Below are 20,453 nucleotides of genomic sequence, written 5' to 3'. Positions count from 1 at the left end.
GTAAATTGCAGTATCTATACCATTTATTGGGATTTTTTTTTAACCAAAAATATGTAGCAGAGTACATTTTGGCCTATATTAATGATGACATTTGAGTTTTTTGGATATTTTTTATGATAGAAATTAGAAAATATTGTTTTTCTTCCCAATTTGTTTTTCAAAACATTTTTTGTTTATAGCGCCAAAAATAAAAAGCGCACAAAAAAGGACTTAAATGTAATTAATGTACCATAGTGCATGACCGCGCAATTGTCAGTAAAACTAGTGCAATGATATATAGCAAAAAAATGGCGTAAAAAAAATTGCAGTATCTATACCATAGTTTGCAGACGCTATAACTTTCACACAAAGCAATCAATATACACTTATTGGGATTTTTTTTCCCAAAAACATGGAGCAGAATACATTTTGGCCTAAATTTGTAACTAACTTTGAGTTTACTATATATTTTTTACAGCCGAAAGTAAAAAAATATAGTTTTCTTTTTTTGTTTATAACGCAAAAAATAAAAAGCGCACAGGTGATCAAATGCCACTGAAAGAAAGCTCTATTTGTGTGAAAAAAAGGACGTAATTTTCGTTTGGGTATAGCATTGCATGACCGCGCAATTATCAGTTGAAATAGTGCAGTGTCGAATAGCAAAAAGAGGCCTAGTCATTAAGGGGGTAAATCCTCATGATGGCAAGTGGTTAACCATTAGCCACCCGGCCTATAGCCGTTTGGCGGCTGCAAAAATGCTCTAGCTTTCCGGGTGTACACCATTTGGCGTCCTCCCGCACATGCGCAGTTCGCGCGGTTGCAGAGCTGCGCAGCGGCGCGATCTGTCACCGGCCGTGTACCTCGGACACGGCCGATGACAGATCTGAGTACCGGCCCCCGTTGCCGGTACCATGTGACCTGCTGTGACCAATCACAGCAGGTCACATGACAGTTGTATACAATGGATGGCTTCATTCATGACATCCATTGTATACTAGTGCCTAGCTGTGAATGGTCACAGCAGGTCACATGCACATGTCATGTGATTAGCTGTGGCCAAATCACAGCTAAGCAAAAAAAAAAAAAAAAAGCTGAATGAATCGATTTCATTCAGGTAAATGCTTGCTTATAGCAAAGTAATTCTTTGCTATAAGCAAATTGTGTAAAAAAAAAAAATACTGATCACTTCCCCAAAGTAGTACAATGTTACTATGGTAACATTGTACTACTTTGGTCATAGTAAAATATAAAAAAAAAATCTTAAAAAAAATTAAAAAAAGTAATAAAAAATTAAAAATAATAAAAAAATAAAAAAAAATAAAAAATGTATATATATTTTTTTTTCATACTGTCACCAGTCAGTGTCCCTGTTCACCGCCATGCCAGTTATATGATGATGTTGTACTGCACTGGTGACAGTATATAAAAAAACGAAATAGTGAAAATTTTTTTTTTAATTTTTAAATTTTCCGAAAAATTATGACAAAAAAACACAACTTCAAAAAACTCGCCATTCCTCTTATGCAGTACGTTGGACTGTCTACTCTGCAAAAAGGGGTCATTTGGGGGATATCTGTACTGTTCTGACATTCTTGGACCTCAAGAAATTAGATTGGCTGTCAGTACGTCAGGATTGATCAATATTCAGATCTATACCATAGTTTGTGAACTCTATAACTTTCCTACAAACTAAATAATACATCCTAATTTGGGTTATTTTCACCAAAGACATGTAGCAGAATACATCTTGGCCTAAATTTATGAAGAACAATTACTTATTTGTAAACTTTTATAACAGAAACAAAGAAAAACATGTTTTTTTTTCAAAATTTTTGGTCTTTTTTTTAATAAAAACCCCAGCTGTGATTAAATACCACCAAAAGAAAGCTCTAGTTGTGTGAAGAAAATGATAAAATTTTAGTTTGGGTACAATGTTGTATGACTGCGCAATTGTCATTCAAAGTGTGAGAGCACTGAAACGTGAAAAATGGCCTGGGCAGGGAGGTGTAAAATTGCACGGTATTCAAATGGTTAAAGGATAATAAATCCCCCCCTTAAAAAAAGAAAAAAAAATGTCCTTAGATGTGGTGGCTGCGTTATTTTTTTCTTTTTCTTTTTAAAAAGCTAAGAATATTTTTAGTGAATACAGTAGTAAACTTGATAAGCGTCAATCGTACAGCATAAAAACAACCTACACCTCATGCCTGGGTGTACTGCATGGGTTAGGACTCTTTCTGGGTGTGCCAGGATGGCGCCCATACCGGAAATCCGTCACCGCGGACCGGAAGCTGCTGAAGTCACGTGGTAAAGTGACGCAACGCGTAGATACGCCGTGACGCAGCTTCCGGTCCACGGTGATGTACTTCCGTTATGGGCACCATCTTGGCACACCCAGAAAGAGTGCTAACCCATGCAGTACACCCTGGAATGAGGTGTAGACTGTTTTTATGCTGTGTGATTGAAGCTTATCAAGTGAGTGGGCAATTTTTTAATTAAAGAGTCTGTTTACCACTAAAATACTGCACTATGAGGATCTTTTCTTTCACTTTCCATTATTTATGGTGAGTGATACGCAGAGCTGGTGACACAATCCTGGGAGGTCTGGAGGTCAGACTATTTACCTGAGAGGTGAACCACAGGAAGAAATAAGAGGATACCAGATACTGCTGGAGAAGGATCTAGGATTGATCCTGGAGGCTTAGTGGCCCATTAGGGTTGCAGAGTGGAGGTGAGGGGGCATTTTAGCCACGGAGGATAAGTGTGCTGACACCAACACAGCAATCAACACTTTTATCACCTTGCATGAACTTTGTTGTTTGAGCACTTTAATAGAGGATTTATGAACTTTTATCATTCTGTTATATATACTCATTATGTAATTTGGATCAGTTTGGTCACTATTTTGCACTTATCACTTTAAGTGTGGCACATATTTTGTGTTAGGGGTTGTTAGATTAATATTATATTTATTGCAGAGTTTAGTATATGTGTATATGTGATATATATACACATTATTTGGCCACATCTTTGCACTTATCACTTTAATGTGTGGTTTATTTATGAATTTGTTTAGGGGTTTTTGTATTTATTTATTGTTCTGTTAATTCAGCAGAACCTGAGATCACATAGGTTTGGCCTCACATAATTGCGCACAGTGTTGCACTTTAATTATATTTATTATTTATTGATTTTTTGAATATTATCTAGCGCTGCACTATATTATTTATTAGTTATTTCACTGTTTAAGGTTCAGTTTTGAGTGTGAGCTGCTTTATAATATATACTATTTAATATACTCCATATAAGCACAGGAGGATTTTTTATATATTATAACATACCCCTTGACAGTTTCCTCATTTTATTATGTTACAACCAAAAAATGTAAATGTATTTTATTGTGATTTTATGTGATAGACCAACACAAAGTGGTACATAATTATGAAGTGGAAGGAAAATGATAAATGGTTTTCAACATTTTTTACAAATAAATATCTGAAAAGTGTGGTGTGCATTTGTACTCAACCCCCTGAATCAATACTTTGTAGAACCACCTTTCGCTGCAATTCCAGCTGCAAATCTTTTTGGGTATGTCCCTACTAGCTTTGCACATCTAGATAGTTAAATTTTTGCTAATTTTTTGCAAAATGGCTCAAGCTCTGTCAGATTGGATGGAGAGCGTCTGTGAACAGCAAGTTTCAAGTCTTGCCACAGATTCTCAATTGGATTTAGGTCTGGACTTTGACTGGGCTATTCTAACACATGAATATGCTTTGATCTAAACCATTTCATTGTAGCTCTGGCTGTATGTTTCGGGTCGTTGTCCTGCTGGAAGGTAAACCTCTGTCCCGGTCTCAAGTCTTTTGCAGACTCTAACAGGTTTTCTTCTAAAAATGCCCTGTATTTGGCTCCATGCATCTTCTCATCAACTCTGACCAGCTTCCCTGTCCCCGCTGATGTGTTCAGGGTGATGTGCAATGTTAGTTTTCCGCCACACATAGCATTTTGCTTTTAGGCCAAAAAGTAAAATTTTGGTCTCATCTGACCAGAGCACCTTCTTCCATGTGTTTGCTGTGTCCCACACATGGCTTCTTGCATACTGCAAATGGGACTTCTTATGGCTTTCTTTCAACAATGGCTTTCTTCTTGCCACTCTTCAATAAAGGCCAGATTTGTGGAGTGCACGACTAATAGTTGTCCTGTGGACAGATTCTCCCATCTGAGCCATGGATCTCTGCAGCTCCTCCAGAGTTACCATGGGCCTCTTGGCTGCTTCTCTGGTTAATGCCCTCCTTGCAGCCTGTCAGTTAAGGTGAAGGCCATGTCTTGGTAAGTTTGCAGTTGTGCCATACTCTTTCCTTTTTTGGATGATGGATTGAACAGTGCTCCGTGAGATGTTGAAAGCTTGGATTTTTTTTTCATAATATAATCCTGCTTTGAAATTCTCCACAACTTTATCCTTGACCTGTCTGGTGCGTTCCTTGGCCTTCATGGTAATGTTTGTTCACTAATGTTCTCTAACAATCTTCTGTGGGCTTCAAAGAACAGCTGTATTTATACTGAGATTAAATTATACACAGGTGGACTTTATTTACTAATTAGATGACTTCTGAAGGCAATTGGTTACACTATATTTTAGTTAGGGGTATCAGAGTAAAGAGGACTGAATACAAATGCACACCACACGTTTCACATATTTGTAAAAAAAAAATTTAAACAATTTATCATTTTCCTACCACTTCACCATTATGTGCCACTTTGTGTTGGTCTATCACATAAAATTCCAATAAAATACATTTACGTTTTTTGGTTGTAACATGACAAAATGTGGAAAATTTCAATTTACTTTTTCAAGGCACTGTATCTTCTATAAGATCTAAAATTGCCCTACCTCCAATGTATTGGACATGAAAAAATACAAACATGTTTGGAGTTCACATCAGAAGCGCAGCCTTGGGTGACAACTATGGCTCGCTCCATTGATACAGAGGAATGACGTAGCCACCCAAGAAGAGGAAGTGAGTTATTTGCAGGATTAACAGGTGAAAAAGCAAAATAAGCTTTAAAAAAGAGTGCAGCCACCATATTAAGGACAAATGAGCTGAAATATTACTTTTGCTGTTTGGTTGAGATACACTTTAACCTCTTGGGACTTTGGAGCTAATAGACACGTTCAGAAAGCTGAAAAGGTCAATAGTTTAGCATTTAAATTTAAAAAAGGAAAAAAAAAAAGTTTGTTTTAGTTTCTAGATATTACAGGATATGTATTCAACAATGTCTTCCAGAAAGAGGAGGAGGTTGACAAGAAGAGTTTACGGGAAGTATATAATATCGCAATACTTATCATGGTAAACCACAAGCGATTTTAGAGGCAAGCAAGCATGAACCTTATTCAATTACTCCTGTTTTCTAAAGGTAAGAAACTTATTTTTATTTTTTTTTGTTAATTACATGCATACCTCAGCACACTAAATCCAAACTGGATATGAATAAAATGTAAAATAAAATTAAAATTATCATGCTTTTTGACAAAGGTTTAAAATTTACTCTAGTTCTATAGTATATTAATCATCATGCATTATGTACCGCAAACATTTAACTACATTAAAACATGACAAAATATTGGGGATCAAAAACAAAAAAATAAAAAATAATTGTTTAGAATACTTATTTTTTCAACATAAGGGGTAAAAGTTAAAAGTAACATTTCAGTTTACATTATTATTTTTTGCATTTCCCTTCTAAGAGTACCCAGAACAATCCAATGGTTTCTTCTTTCTATCATGTTTCTGTCTTACAAAACAATGACCATTCCCGGGCTAGATTAATATCTTACTATATATATTGCATGTATGTATTATAGAGTAGTACTTCTGAACTCCTTTTTTAGATTTTTTTCCCCTTATAGTAGAACATGATGCCTAAATTTAAAACACACACTTATACGCACATAAAGGCCTTTTAGTAAAGTCAATATAGGTACACTGACAATACTTGTAATGTATACTCCACTAATCCCCACTCCAAATGTCATCACTATCAGGCACAGCTTATTACAATCTATCATTAGTCTTTATCAGGGACATAACTACACATAATGGAACCCTCTAGCAAAATTTTGATGAGGCCTCCCCTGGCAACCTCCATACTATCATTGATCTTAACTCAAAGTATGTCTAAATTAAGGACATATGGGGCCGCAGAGCTGTCATGGTCAGTATCATGGTCAGTACATTACAAGGGAACAGTGCTATGGACAGAAGTTGTCAGGAAAGAGCAGTGCCAGGAATAACTCTCAACAGTCATTTTCCAGCAAATCACTCTGGTGTACTTTACTATAACTGGAGAGTGCAAAATTTGGTGAAGCTGGGCAAGGTAACCAACCAGCAAATAATTTCAGCTTTTTCAATTAAGCTCTGACAAAAAAACTGGAAGCCGATTAGTTTCAATGCAGAGTGGCACCAGATTTTGCATTCTCCAGTTTTAGTAAATCAGCCCTTATGTCTTCCAAAGATCACCAGTCCATTTCAGCACCTTGGATCTTAGGGTCTGAGTGTAAACTTTACACCCTCTTATACACCCTACAGCACGTAACTACAGAAAGCTGTGGTATAGCAGGTCAATAAAAAAAAAAAAAAAGTTGTAGCAGCAAAAATAATGACCGCCACAATATTTTATATTATGACATAATTGTTAGCACTCCTGCACAAAATTAGCACTCCTTCACATGCTTGCAAAGGTCCATACGAGAATGCAAGGGTTGTTTATGCATCTGGAGCAATATGGATGTGCGTAAAGGCAGCCTATGTTAGTGTAAAGAAATTCAGCAGCTGTACAGATTTTATTTATTTATTTCAGGTACTTATATAGCGCCATCAATTTACGCAGCGCTTTACGCATATATATATTGTACATTCACATCAGTCCCTAACCCTCAAGGGGCGTACAATCTAAGGTCCCTAACTCACATTCATACATACACATACTAGGGACAATTTAGACAGGATCCAATTAACCTACCAGCATGTCTTTTGGAGTACAGATGCACCTGTACATCAGAGTTTGAAAGGTGTGCAGGAAGAGGTGCATGGCCATGAATGTAAAGTGTGAGTTCAAAGCTATGCACCCGACCCAGCATAGCTTTTAAACTCAGATGTACAGGTGAGTCCGTACAGACGCAGTGTCTCCATTGGCCAACACTGGCTGTCAGCAAGCAGTTCCATGCTACTCCTGAAAAGGTAGTTGTAGAGATTTCACCAAGAAGGGTTTTTCAGCAATCTTCTTTCACAAAAGAAATGTGTATTCAGCCTCCTGGTTCCCACTTGCAGCACTGCTGCTCTGGCCTCAGGCCAATACCCCTTTTTGTTCCTCCTTCAGTTCTCTCACAATTCTCTCTCTCCTGGCTGGAGCCTTCAACTCTATTTTACTTCTTAATATTAGGCTTGGGCAAAGCTGCACAATCAGTGTTCTGGCTGAAAGCAAAACTAAAGCCCAGGGTTGGGGGCTTCGCCCCTCCCAAGTCTCTACAAAGGTTCCAGGCTCCAGAACCCAACCAGGACTTACCAATGCTGGAGAAAACTGCAAAACTTGATTTGTTCAAAACAGTCATCACAAAACCCCTTAGTCTGCATAGTTGAAGACCCTGAGTGACACCAGAGTGTTCTGACAAAATGGCAAGAGGCAGTACTGCTAATTTTATATATATATATATATATATATATATATATCACACACACCTGCATACATACAGTATATTTTAACATTGAAATATTTAAAATTAAATTGACCCAAAACCAGGGGACAGACTAAAACATTTAATGTGAAAATGGCTTAATGTAGCTTAAGGTATAATATACTGCCTAACTCTCAATCAATTGACTTGAAACTTTCCACAGCCCAAGTTCTCAACATCCCAAACATGTCCTAGAAGTTTCATAGATTTCACAAAGAAAATGGGGGACATTAAGCTTATTTTTTGGGGAGCTTAATGTGGCTTAACATAAAAAAAGAGCTTAGATGTTAACCAATTTCCCCCAAACTTCACACAATAGAAGACTCTATCTATAGCAACATATTCTGAAAATGTCAGATCATTTGGTAAATCACACTAAATGTTATTCACATTAAGCTATATTTTACAATGCTAAAACATTTAATGTAAGCAGCTTAATGTAAAAAGAGCTTAATGTACTATAATGTGCCTAAATCTCAATCAATTGGCTTGAAACATTGCACTTCTAGGACATGTTTGGGACTTTAAGCTCTTTTTACAAGTTGTTTACATTAAATGTTTTAGCATTGTAAAATATAGCTTAATGTGAATAACTTTTGGTGTGATTTACCAAATGATCTGACATTTTCAGAATATGTTGCCATCAGTTGAATTAAATGTATTATTATTATATTACTATTTTTATGATTATTTATTAAATTATTAAATTATAATTTATGATTTCGTGTTTCAAATTTTAACATACCCGGGATGTTTACTAGACTCTTGTTCGGACAGATTTTAGTGAGTTATTCTTAAAAATTACAGGCCTACAATAAAAAAACGACATATTTCCATACAAAAAAAGTACCGGTTTGAGCACAGAAATACTGGCATAATCAGACCACTAGGGAGGTTAAGCTACATTAAGCCATTTTCACATTAAATGTTTTAGTCTGTCCCCAAAACCAGAAAAGAGAGAGAGAGAGTCGCAGTTCGCTACTGACATGACTTACTGTAAGAATAAGATTTCCTGGTAATAACTGATTACATAATGAATGGGAAGTGAAATTGACAGTGACCTAGATTGGAGGCAGTAAAAATTGTGATTGAATGCTCTGCACAGTGCTATACACCCTTTCTAGCAAACTTTACACAAAAACTGCAAACCCCGAACACCTCACTCATTTCTCACCCAAGGAACACTATGCATAACTCCGTGTCCTATGCCTCTACTCTCACAACCATTGTCCCCCACTTAGCAGGTTGATACCAGGCTAAGTGTTGTGATTACTCGGCTGTCCCTACACCCCTGCCTACACTAACCCCGGGTGACACAATCCTCAACCTTACAACACATTCCCCTCCCTAAGAGGGGACCGCTGTGAGAACTCTCTTATGTCTCCTGCTCCTAATACTTATTTGCCTAATTCCATCCTCCTTTCTCCTTTACTGCACACTCCACCTTTCTGTCCCACGCCAGCCTTAACCCACATGAGCAAGTGGATACTCTCACCTGCCCATCCTAAAGCCTTAGAGGTCTCCCTAGTGACGACAACTCCCCATCTGGATCTACACCACCCTCATTCCCCACGCAGTAGGCACTGTGAGCTGTTACTGACTTCTTCGGTAATTCCCCTCCCCCCTTTCATTTTGGACATAGCTGGTCTACTCTCACCTCCAGATTATTCTCTTCCTCTTCCCCCTTTCCTACTGACCACCTCTCTCTACTCCCCCCTTTTACATGCACACGTTAGATTAGCACATTTAACCCTTTGATCGCCCCTATTAACTCTTTGATCACCCCATCACCCAACCAGTGCCATTATTGCAGTGTCAGTATATAGAATTTGTCACTGATCACTGTATTCCTGCCACTAGCGACATCAGATAACGTCAGGGTCAGTTAGCGCCCCTCCCAGCCAGGGTCAGCTAGCGTTATATTGCCCGCACACTATCGCACTCACGCTATAGGTCGCTGATCACCGCCATTACTAGTATAGTGTTTGTACAGGTCAAGATATTGATCACATACAGAACTATACTGGTACCTCCTTTGTATAGTGTCTCCAAAAACGCAGAGTTAGCAGGATCAGCTCCGTTTGCTGCCAGCACTAGCGTTTAGCCCCTCCCAGGGGCGGACTGACCATTTGGAAACTTGGGCACTGCCCAAGGGCCCGGGGTCAGTAGGGGGCCCCATGAGATGCCCCTTGTACCTTTTTCATAGGCTTTTTTGAATGTGGGCAAGGACACAGGGGCCCCATGTTTCCCTATTTCCCGGGGGCCCCATGAGTTGTCAATCTGCCCCTGGCCCCTTCGCTGTTTTTCACAGAAGATTTGTATCAATTGATTGTGGGCAAAAGCAATTTATAAACAACAATACATGGCTGCCCACCCAAATTCAGCTCTTTCCAGACAATTTGCATGGAAACCTATCATGGTTTCTGAATTTAAAACTCTTTTGGACCTAACCCTAAACATGGACATTACAAAAAAGAATGAATTGCAGTCATTGATCCACAGAGTCAATTCATCATACGCCCATGTTCTCTGCTGTTACATACATGCCCAATGTGGACCAGCAATGTAGTGGTACGGCGCTGGACTTTGAGTGGTTATGCCAGGATGATGCCTGTAGCTACAGGCATCATCCTGGTATATTTTTTTTTCAGCTGGCGGTTGGCTTTCATGTAAAAGAAATCCTAGTGACCAATTAGCTGCGGAATTGTATTTATGAGCAGCGGGAAAGGACATCCCCCCCCCCCCCCTCCTGCTGCCTTCCACAGTTTTCTTGGGCTCTCCTGTCCCACAGGGGAAACCGAAAATGCAGCCATCAGTTCCGCTGGCTGACCAAAGAGATGGTCAGAGATCAGAATGGCTCCAATCATCTCTATAGTCTAAGAAATATGAAGCTACGAGCATTTCATCACTTCAGTTTCGCAGGATATATAAACAGTGCCATTTGTAAATTGGGAAAGCCTCTGATCACATCGATCTTGGTGAGATTAGATAATGCAAGGGCACAGGAGATATCTAGAGTCTGTTAGACTCTAGATTTCTTAAGAAAGAATCTATGACAACGACCAATGAAGTTATAGGGGATATTTGCATTAACAGTGATAAAAAAAAAATTAAAGGACAGTGTAAAAATAATTAAAAAAATTTAAATAACTAAAAAAAAAAAAAAGCAGCTTTTCCCCCCCTGCATTGACCCCGTGCTGGTTTGTAAACAGCGGTTAACCATGCATGTGAGGTATCGCCGTGAACGTCATATCAAGGGCAGTAATTCTAGCACTAGACCTCCTGTGTAAATATAAATTGGTGACCTGTAAAGGCTTTTAAAACATTGCCTATCGATAATAAAAATGTGCGTACTTTGTTGCCATTGCACGGGCATGCTCAATTTTAAAGCATGTCATGTTTGGTATCTATTTACTCAGTGTAACATCATCTTTTATACCTTATCAAAAAATTGGGCAATATATAGTTTTCGTGCATTAAAATTCTTAAAAGTGTATTTTCCCCAAACGAATTGCGTTTGAAAAATTGCGCAAATACTGTGTGATGTAAAAAATTTCAACAACCATCGCTTATTCTCTAGGGTCTCTGCTTTAAAAAATATATAATGTTTAGGGGTTCAAAGTAATTATCTAGCAAAAAAACAGTTTTTTCATGTGAACTAAAAGTGTCAGAAAAAGCTTGGTCTTCAAGAGTGGGTGATGTGTGGCATAAGCTTCTAATGTTGGCTCTCAAATAACAGGATAGTAGAAGCAACCCCTCCAAATGACCCCTTTTTGGAAAGTAGACACTCCAAGATATTTGCTAAGAGGCATGCATGACCAATATATCATTTAACTAACAACGTTGTGTAAAAAAATTTAAAAAAAAATAAAAAATTGTCACATTCAAAAAATTTGTGGCAAAAAATAAAATGTTCCATGGACTCAACATGCCTCTCTGCAAAATCCTTGGGGTGTCTACTTTCCTAAGAGGGGTAATTGGGGGGAGGGTCGTACTGACCTGGCATTTTAGCACCTCAAGAAATGTGATAGGCAGTCAGAAAGTAAAAGCTATGTAAATTCCAATATATATACCATAGTTTGTAGACGCTACAACTTTCACACAAATCAATAAATATACATGTATTGAGATTTTTTTTACCAAAGACATGTCGCAGAATACATTTTAGCCTACATTTATGACTAACTTTGAGTATATTGGATATTTTTTTATAACCAAAAGTAAAAAAAATTTTTTTTCTAAATTTTCGGTCTTTTATTGTTTATATGCAAAAAATAAAAACCGCAGAGGTGATCAAATAGCACCAAAAGAAAGCTCTATTTGTGTGAAAAAAGGACATACATTTTTTTGGGGTACAGCATTGCTTGACCGCACAATTACCAGTTGAAATAGTTCAGTGCCGAACAGCAAACAATGGCCTGGTAAGGAGGGGGGTAAAATCCTCTGGAGGGTAAGTGGTTAAACAAATCCTTACTGGGTGATCGAGTATTGTGTTGAAATCAAACATCAAATCTAATTCTATTTCAATACTCTTACCTTCATATATGCAAAATCCCGTCTTGCCTGAATATAGTTCCAGTTGGCATCCTCCAAGATTCTGAAAGATAAAGAAGTAACACATATTAGCATAATGAACAGACAACTAAAACCAATAGCAATAGACTTTATAGGATGTTCAGACCAGGCAGCACATCCATTTACAGCTGATGTGATTCTGAACCCCATAGAAAAGAAACAAAGTAATACTGAAAACTTACTTTCTGGCCCAATCCTTCTTAACCTCCCTGGCGGTATTCCCGAGTGTAGCTCGGGGTAAAGTTTCAGTACCAAGAGCGGTAACCCTGAGCTACACTCGGGCTTACCATGCAGCATTGCTCATGGAGTCCCTGCAGTGCTTACCTTGTCCTTCGCTCCTGCGATGCGTCCCCTGCAGCGTCCCCGGCCATCTCCTCCGGCCGATGCCGGCACCCGTCTTCCGTGTTCCGGTCCCTGCGAGCGTCACGACGTACGGGCGCCGGAACCGGCGGCAAATTTAAAAATGTTAAAAACTGTCATTTTCTAATAATTGAATATTACATAGTAAAACATTGCTGTATCAAACCATTTCACATACATTTTGTCCCGAGTGCTTTGTCCTGTGCCCTGCCTGCATTTTGACTGTTCTTTCTGCCTGGAAACTGAGAAACGTCCATGGTGTCCAAAAAGCGTCCCTTTAGGTCAAAAGCAGTTTTAGATCAGCTAGAGAACAGCGATAGTAAATCAGAACCACTTGCAGAATTGAGTGATAATGATTCGTGGGGGAAATTCATCATCAGACACTGAAAACGATTTTGCGACTTTGCTCAGTGATGTGCGAACCTGGCGCTATATTTCAAATTTCAGTGTTTTTGGTTTGATTATTTTATTGAATTAAATTTATTATTATATTATTATTTTTTATGATTATTTATTAAATTATAATTTATGATTTTGTGTTTCAAGTTTTTTCATACCCGGGATGTTTACTAGACTCTTGTTCGGACAGATTTCAGTGAGTTATTCCTAAAAATTACAGGCCTACAATAAAAAAAAACATATTTCCATGCAAAAAAATGTACTGCTTTCAGCACAGAAATATGGACATAATCAGACCGCTAGGGAGGTTAAAGGATAAGTTCACCTTTTAGACAAAAATAATAAATGCACATTTTTTTGCAGGTAAAAAAGAAGTGCATTTATCATTTTGGTCTACAGGAGCCTGAACAACATTGCATCAGCGATCAATAGATCATTAGCTAAGGCCTACGTGGAAGAAAAATATATTTTAAATATATTTTTAAAATATTCTTCCCAAATATATTGACATAATTGAAATAGTACAATTTTGGCCGTATTCAATATATTTCATAAATAGACTAACCTGCAGTTCCCTTCAAAAGCCCTTGTCCCGGTTGAGTCTGTCACACAGCCACAAATACATGTACAGTGACAAAAAAAAAATTGTCATGCTGCCCAACTGAAAAATATTGCCCTATAAAAACTCAAGCAAGGTAGGAAGAATCTAAGTAGTCATGTAGATCAATATTTATCATGGAATTGAAAAATACTTAATATATCCCATACTTTTTTTCCTAGTGATAGTCGCCCAGATAGTTCTGTATCAGCCCCAGAACTTCGTGCCGGTTGATGTTGGGACCACGGCAGTGATCAGCTGTGTATCCAGTGATAGTATAGGAGACGGAGAATTGATTTCCTGGTACAAGAAGAGCTACGAATCTGCAGAAGGTCCAGTATGTGTGAAGACTTGTCTCAAGGATAAGGATGTACATAAGTACGGATGTAAAAATACAGACACTAAGGCAATCCTGGAGATTTACAATGTGCAAAACAATGATTCCGGAGTTTATTACTGTACATTCCATTATGCTTTTGTTATACATTTTGGCAATGGGACATCACTAATTGTAAGAGGTAAGATACTACTTTCAGGACAATGAAAATTTTAAATGAAAATGTTCTTCCCACATCCAAAACCCTGACTTTTTGGACTTATACAGACCAAAATGTTTTTATTCAAAATCAAAGCTAACAAAAATAAATAAAATATTCATGAAGCTTTTTTATTTATTTTTAAATTTTCAATTATATACATTTGATGTTTGGTCCATGGAAGTCCAAAAAGTCAGGGTTCTGAATTAGGGGAGAATTCTGCTAGAATCGGGTACTCTGGACCTGCGGTGCAGAATAAGTTGCCAGTTTAGTAATTATTGGGCAATGTAAGAATCTGTACATAAAACGAAAGCCTAACTCCAGGCACATATGTAAATACACAGATGAAATTCAGTACATTCTGTGGGAGCTATATTACATGGCAAAGGATTTGTTATTATGTCCAGCCAGCCTTGAGAATTACACAGCTCTGCCACAAAACAGTCTTCTCAGGCAGGGTAGAAGACATTTTTTTCTTTGCTGCAGTTTCACTTTCATTTACAGGTCTTGTCTCCACCCCCCAGTGTGTGACTGGACAATGAAAGGAAAAGCAATAGTCTGATACAATATTGCAAATTATGTAACGGTGGGTCAGTCCACACCTTGTAGTCCCTGAAATCAAGGCTGGACATATGCAATATGTTTCGTTATGAATCAAAATTCAGGCAAAAATTTTATTGCTCTGAGATTTGAATGTATCCAAATCTCTGAATCACAATAGTAATGAATTTCAGCTAATCCAAAATTATAACAAAACAATGAATTCATTTGTATTGAACTATCCAACATAATATAATAAATGATTGATTCGGATCCATTTCATTTTTAATTTGCATTAACAGTTTTCATTATTATAAAAAAATCGCCACATATGAAATGGAAACCTATTGCAATAAACACAGTAAGGTATCAAAGTGAAATAAGATGATCAGTCCTAGTTATTTGTTTTGGGTTGGATGGAGATGAATCCATCAGAATCTCCAATCATAATATAACGAATGATTCCAAAATTAATTTGTTCCATTTGTTATGTTATGATTCGGAGATTATGATGAATCCACCTCCATCTAACACAAACAGAGTGAAAAAGTAAACTTCCAAAATAACAAATTAACAGGTTAAAATGAATATAGCCAATCTTCTGAAAGAAGTTCCAAAATATGAATCGATTCAGAAAAACGAATATACAAACCAAATCTGAATATATAAAATGAAATCTGAAAACTAATCATTTTATTATAAGGAATATGATGAAACAAAAAGATTAACTCAAAGCGGAGTTCAAACCCCCGCCACCCCCACCCCCCCAGAAAATTAAAAGTCAGCAACTACGAATACTATGGCTGCTGACTTTTATTAGTAGGACACTTACCTGTCCAGGCATCCAGCAGTGTCCTCACCCCGAGCCGATTCTTCAATCGGCTGCAGGGTGCTGGCACTGCCATCTTGACTAAGGGAAACTGGCAGTGAAGCCTTGCGGTTTCATCGCCGGTTTCCTACTGTGCATGCGCAAAGTGTGCGGCATTTGGGAATGGGCTGCAGTCCTCTGGGACCTTGGAAATGTCCCAGGGGGCTGTGGGGGTTCCGAACTTCCAGCACTATTCACCGTGGTGAACTGAGCTAGAAGTGAGAGCGGGTACCTGGCAAAACCAGGTACCTGTTCCCCCCTCCTCCCCCCCCAAAAGGTGCCAAAATGGAGCTTCCACTTTTGGGTAGAACTTTGCTTTAGGAAAGAATCAGAAACAAAACAAAATTTTACGTCGCATACATCTCTAATCAAAGCCAATGGTGGGAAGATTCTTTGCAACTGGCAGAAGTTGATCCGAGTCAGGCAGGTGACAACAGACAGAGAACATCTTCACCTCTCAAACTACTGGAAATTGTGTTTTTATTTTTAACAATATCATTAATTTCCTATTTATTTCTTTCCACTCTTTTTCGAAGTACACTTGTGTGGTATGTAGCAACTGTCCTGATGTTTTTTGTACCCTGGAAATTACCAGAAAAGTAGGGTGATGTTTATAGAAAAGTCTAGTGGCAACCAAACTCTCCTGAACCTAATATTACTTCCCCAGCACAAAAAACGAAAAAAGGGCGCACTCTCATCGTGCATTACCGTGGTGTACCACGTATTTATTGTATAATCAAATAGATATATACTCACAAACCAAAGGATAATAAAAGCAGTATGAATAGTCCGCAATGGTAGTCAATGCAATGCTGTGCCCCAATTGGGGATAAACTGACGCGTTTCGGGAGATGAACCCCCTTCCCCAGTACACAAGATGCATTCCCATTGGGAGGGCACAAAGCTGTTGCCGGACCCATCCACAATGGTTGCTCTTGTCCTGCCAAATCTTCGTAAAGACACAGGCAGTGAGAGCATCAAATTCCTCTTCCCAAGCCAAATGCTTTAATTCAATAAATAAGTAATTCTGTCAGGGAGCTTCGAAGGTAAGGAGGAAACGAGAGGGCAGAAAAGGACTAAAGGAATGGGCAGGAATGGAGGCATGTGAGTACAGAGTGGGAGGTTGCAGAAGGATGAGACCATTCGTTAGTGGATTCAGTGATCTTCTATGTTAGTTTAGTCTCTGAGGATAATTTATGGCTGTAAGAAAGAATTGAACTACTGATCTATTATATGTGACACCTAAGATCAATAAAATCTATTTATTACAAAGAGTTTATCCTCCAGTTTTTGGGGGATTCCATTGAAAAAAATCATATTTGTTATTCTGAATAAACTTTCTGATCATTAATTTTCCATAGTATCAATTCTTTATAATGTAAAACAACAAACAAGTTGCACACCAGTTGTCACTCCTAGCACACCATAATTCCTGCCAGAAGCCACGCTGTAAGGCGTTTTATCCATCATGGGCAAATCATAGGGATACTGGCCACCAGAGGGAAAAAGCCTAAGTAGTGTCAGGATGCTTAACCAAGTTCTAATTAAGCATACTTATACTACTTCAGCTTTTTCTCCCTTGATAGCCAGTATCCCTATGATTAAGCCCAACATGCGTAAAACTCATTAATAGTGCGGCTTTCTTGGAACAGAGACAGCTGTTGTGTGGCTTATTTATTGTTTCATATAGCAGAGTGAAGTGCAGTAGGCTTCTGAAGCTTTGGCAACCAGTTGAATCACAGGAAACAAATGAGCATGCAGGTAGCTTTGGAGTGGTGATAGGGGTTTGGGAATGTTGAACTATTAATTCTATATATATTTTATTATTATTAAATTGTGAGTGATTTATATTATTAATAGGATGTAGAAAGGTGCCAGAAGAGGTCACAAAGAAGTGGATAGAAGAGTGGGGGGGGGGGCAGAGGTTGAGAGAAGAGCAGGAAGGGGGTGCAGAGAGATGGAGGGAATTAATTGAAGAGGTGGGCACAAAGGGTGATGGGTTGTAAGCAGGGGTGGACTGGGCCCACAGACTGCTCTGATGCCCCATAAAAAGGATGCACTGCTTCAGCCATAGACATGCCTGAAAAGGTTCCTGGTGAAGAGGAGTAAGGGTTCATGTACACTGTAGCTGATAAACTCAAGTTCAGGAGCTGTTCAGTGTTTTTTTTCAGCAGCCCCTGAACTCACCCTAATGTTTTCCTATGTGTCCATGTACACATCTTCGTTTACAGTCGTTTACAGGCATTTGAGTTTACAGTTTTTTTTGGAATGCACCAAACTTATGTGCAGCAGTCAATTTTATCAGCGTTTCAAATGCAAAATGCTTGTAAACGCTTGTAAACAAGGCAGATCGCGTTTATAAGTGTTTGCGTTTGAATTTTTTTTTTCAACTCTTCCAGTTCCCGATTCTGTACATTTTTCATCATGAAACATGCATACAAAGCATTTTCAAGGTGCTCAGATGGAAAAAACACTGCACACAGGATGTTCTTACCAAGCTTGTCACACATTCACACCTTAGACCTCTCCCACCCTTGGAAACAAAAGATATAGTTAATGATCATTCACACCTCAAATTCCTAATGAAGACCCCCTGCCAGGAAGCCTTAATGACTCCCTCCACCAGACACCTGTCCCACTCTTGGAAACAAAAGAAATGTTAATGAGCAACTCACACCTAGCTAATGCCTCCTCTCCTACTTTCTGTATTTCTCTGAAACAGTCTGAAATAGTTAATAATTTACCACTTTTCAGTGCATTCTGGGCATTTGGGAGGCTCTCCTGTACTTATCTTTAAAAAAATGCTTCTAAAAGCAAACACACATAAACGAGCATAAACGCGTTATACAAACGCATTTAAACAGGCGTTTTTTTAATCAACGTTTTCCAGCAGTCAGTTTCCATCATTTAGAAGTGCTCCGTGTACATGGGTCCTAAAAAGTCCCCACCGGTGTCCTACCGAGCGTGGGATGACGATGAAGGCAGAGCGCAGGCCTCCACCCTCCAGCATAGATGGTGTGTGCCGTGTCTGAGCAGAGGCCGTCTCTGTGCCCCACCAGAGGCTCTCTTCCCCTGACCAGCCCCTGGCTTCCCTTTCCCAGCCAGTTTGGGAACCTGGAGTCTGTGCAGCAAGTGCTGACCAGCCTAATCTGAGCAGAGTAGCTCGAGTGGAGCTTCAGCCTGGGATGTGTTTTGGGAGGAAGCAGAGAAGCAGCAAGTTGCCATTCAGCCCCTAGTTGTAGGGAAGGCATAGACAGAGAGAACAGGGCCAGATCTAGCCTGCCTGATTTGGGGGTGCAGTAAAAAAATGTCTAGGAGGCAGATGATGCAAGGTCAGCTGAGCATTGTATTGGAGTCAGTAGGGCAGTGCACAGGGCAGAGTACAAAGGCCACTAATCCCTCCTCCCTGCACAAATCCCACCTTCTGGCACAAATTCACACACACAAATTCCTTTCTTCTAATCACCTCTCTAGGACAAATTCCCTCAAATTCCTGCTCCTAGCACAACCCCTTCCCTACTCAAGTGCCCCCTCTTAGCACAAATCCCCCTAATCCCCCCTCCTAGCACCAATTCCCACCCATCCAGTCCCCCCTCTTAGCCCAAATTCCCTCACCCCCTCCTAGCAAAAATTCCCCCCCACCCCACACACACAAATTCTCTCTCTTCCAATCCCCTCCCGAGGGAAAATCACCCCAAATTCCTCCTCCCCAGCACCACCCCAGATCTGGCCATGGACATGAAGGTGCAGAGGGGTGGAGTGAAGTACCAGGTAGGGACACACAGGGGTATGAGGTGTAGGAAAGAGGACTCAGAGAAGTGCAGGTGCAGGGAGATGGAGAGAAGAGTAAGGAGGAGTGTAGAGTGGAAGTGCAGGAAAAAGATACAAAGGAAGAAAAAGGTACCAGAAAGGAGGTCAAGAGAGATGAAGAGAACTGTAGGCAGCGGGTACAGAGAGGTAATGTCATGGCACCTTGTCGTACTGTTTACTCTATATGCCAATATAGCACCTCAGACATGACAGCACAAAATATATGTCTTTTCAGTCATCATAACACAGCTGGCACAGTGACTCTTGCTAATGCAGTGTGGCATTGGAAAGGGATCTTTGTGACTGCAGTAACACCTAGATGTAAAGTTTAATATCTAGCTTTAACAGACAACAGGCCAGATCCTGGGTAGACTTTACCCATCAATGTGAGTGTCAGATAAGTACAGAAATATTAATAATCAGGTATGTCTATTCAAATAAAAAACCAGTATGTGTTTCATGAGGATTAAATAAGTTATTTTTTTTAATTTATAATTCACAGACAGTCCCACACCTAAGAGTTCCATCTATCTCTCAGCTTCTCTGCAACATCGTTCTCCAAGCTCAACCATCCAGTTGGCTTGTATAGTCAGTACTTCACTTCATACCATTCAGGTGACCTGGAACATCTCTGGAATACAACACAAAGGTAGAATGATTTCTAGGGAAGAACCTGGAGGCACCTGGAGTTTTCAGAACTTTCTCTCACTTCCAAAAGACACCTGGGACTATGAAGATCATGTGACCTGTGAAGTCTGGCTCAGTTCATCTCCTGTACGAATACACTGGGCAATAGAAGGAAAAGGTACCTGTCACAATCTGGAGTCAGGCTCGCAGACCAGTGGCTATAGCAGTAGCGAGGCACCCACCAACCAGCTGGATAAATACAGGAGCAAAGTACTAACTAGTGTTCACCAGAGCTCCTGATGATGGAGATGGATTTTGATGCTAGTACCAGGTCATGAGCCTCCACCAGGAAGTGAACAAGCCAAGGTTCAGTAGCAGATAAGCAGATAGGAATAAGCAGAGGTGTAATCAAACAAGCCAAACGTCAGTAAC

General features: G+C 39.2%; 1 protein-coding gene across 1 annotated transcript; it reads left to right on the top strand.

Annotated features, from left to right (window-relative positions):
• The first annotated feature begins 5,357 nt into the window (after positions 1–5,357).
• On the top strand, positions 5,358–20,321 carry LOC149439211 (immunoglobulin kappa light chain-like). Its single transcript, XM_089659270.1, has 3 exons — positions 5,358–5,391; positions 13,823–14,158; positions 19,897–20,321. Exons 1-3 carry the CDS (start codon positions 5,358–5,360, stop codon positions 20,319–20,321), a joined length of 795 nt encoding a protein of 264 aa, XP_089515396.1.
• Positions 20,322–20,453: the final 132 nt, after the last annotated feature.

Source organism: Staurois parvus, unplaced genomic scaffold (genome assembly GCF_062004578.1).
Source record: "Staurois parvus isolate SC_StPar_1 unplaced genomic scaffold, SC_StPar_1.0 ptg001146l, whole genome shotgun sequence".
Classification (NCBI taxonomy): domain Eukaryota; kingdom Metazoa; phylum Chordata; class Amphibia; order Anura; family Ranidae; genus Staurois; species Staurois parvus.
This window is presented reverse-complemented; position numbering and strand designations above follow the sequence as displayed.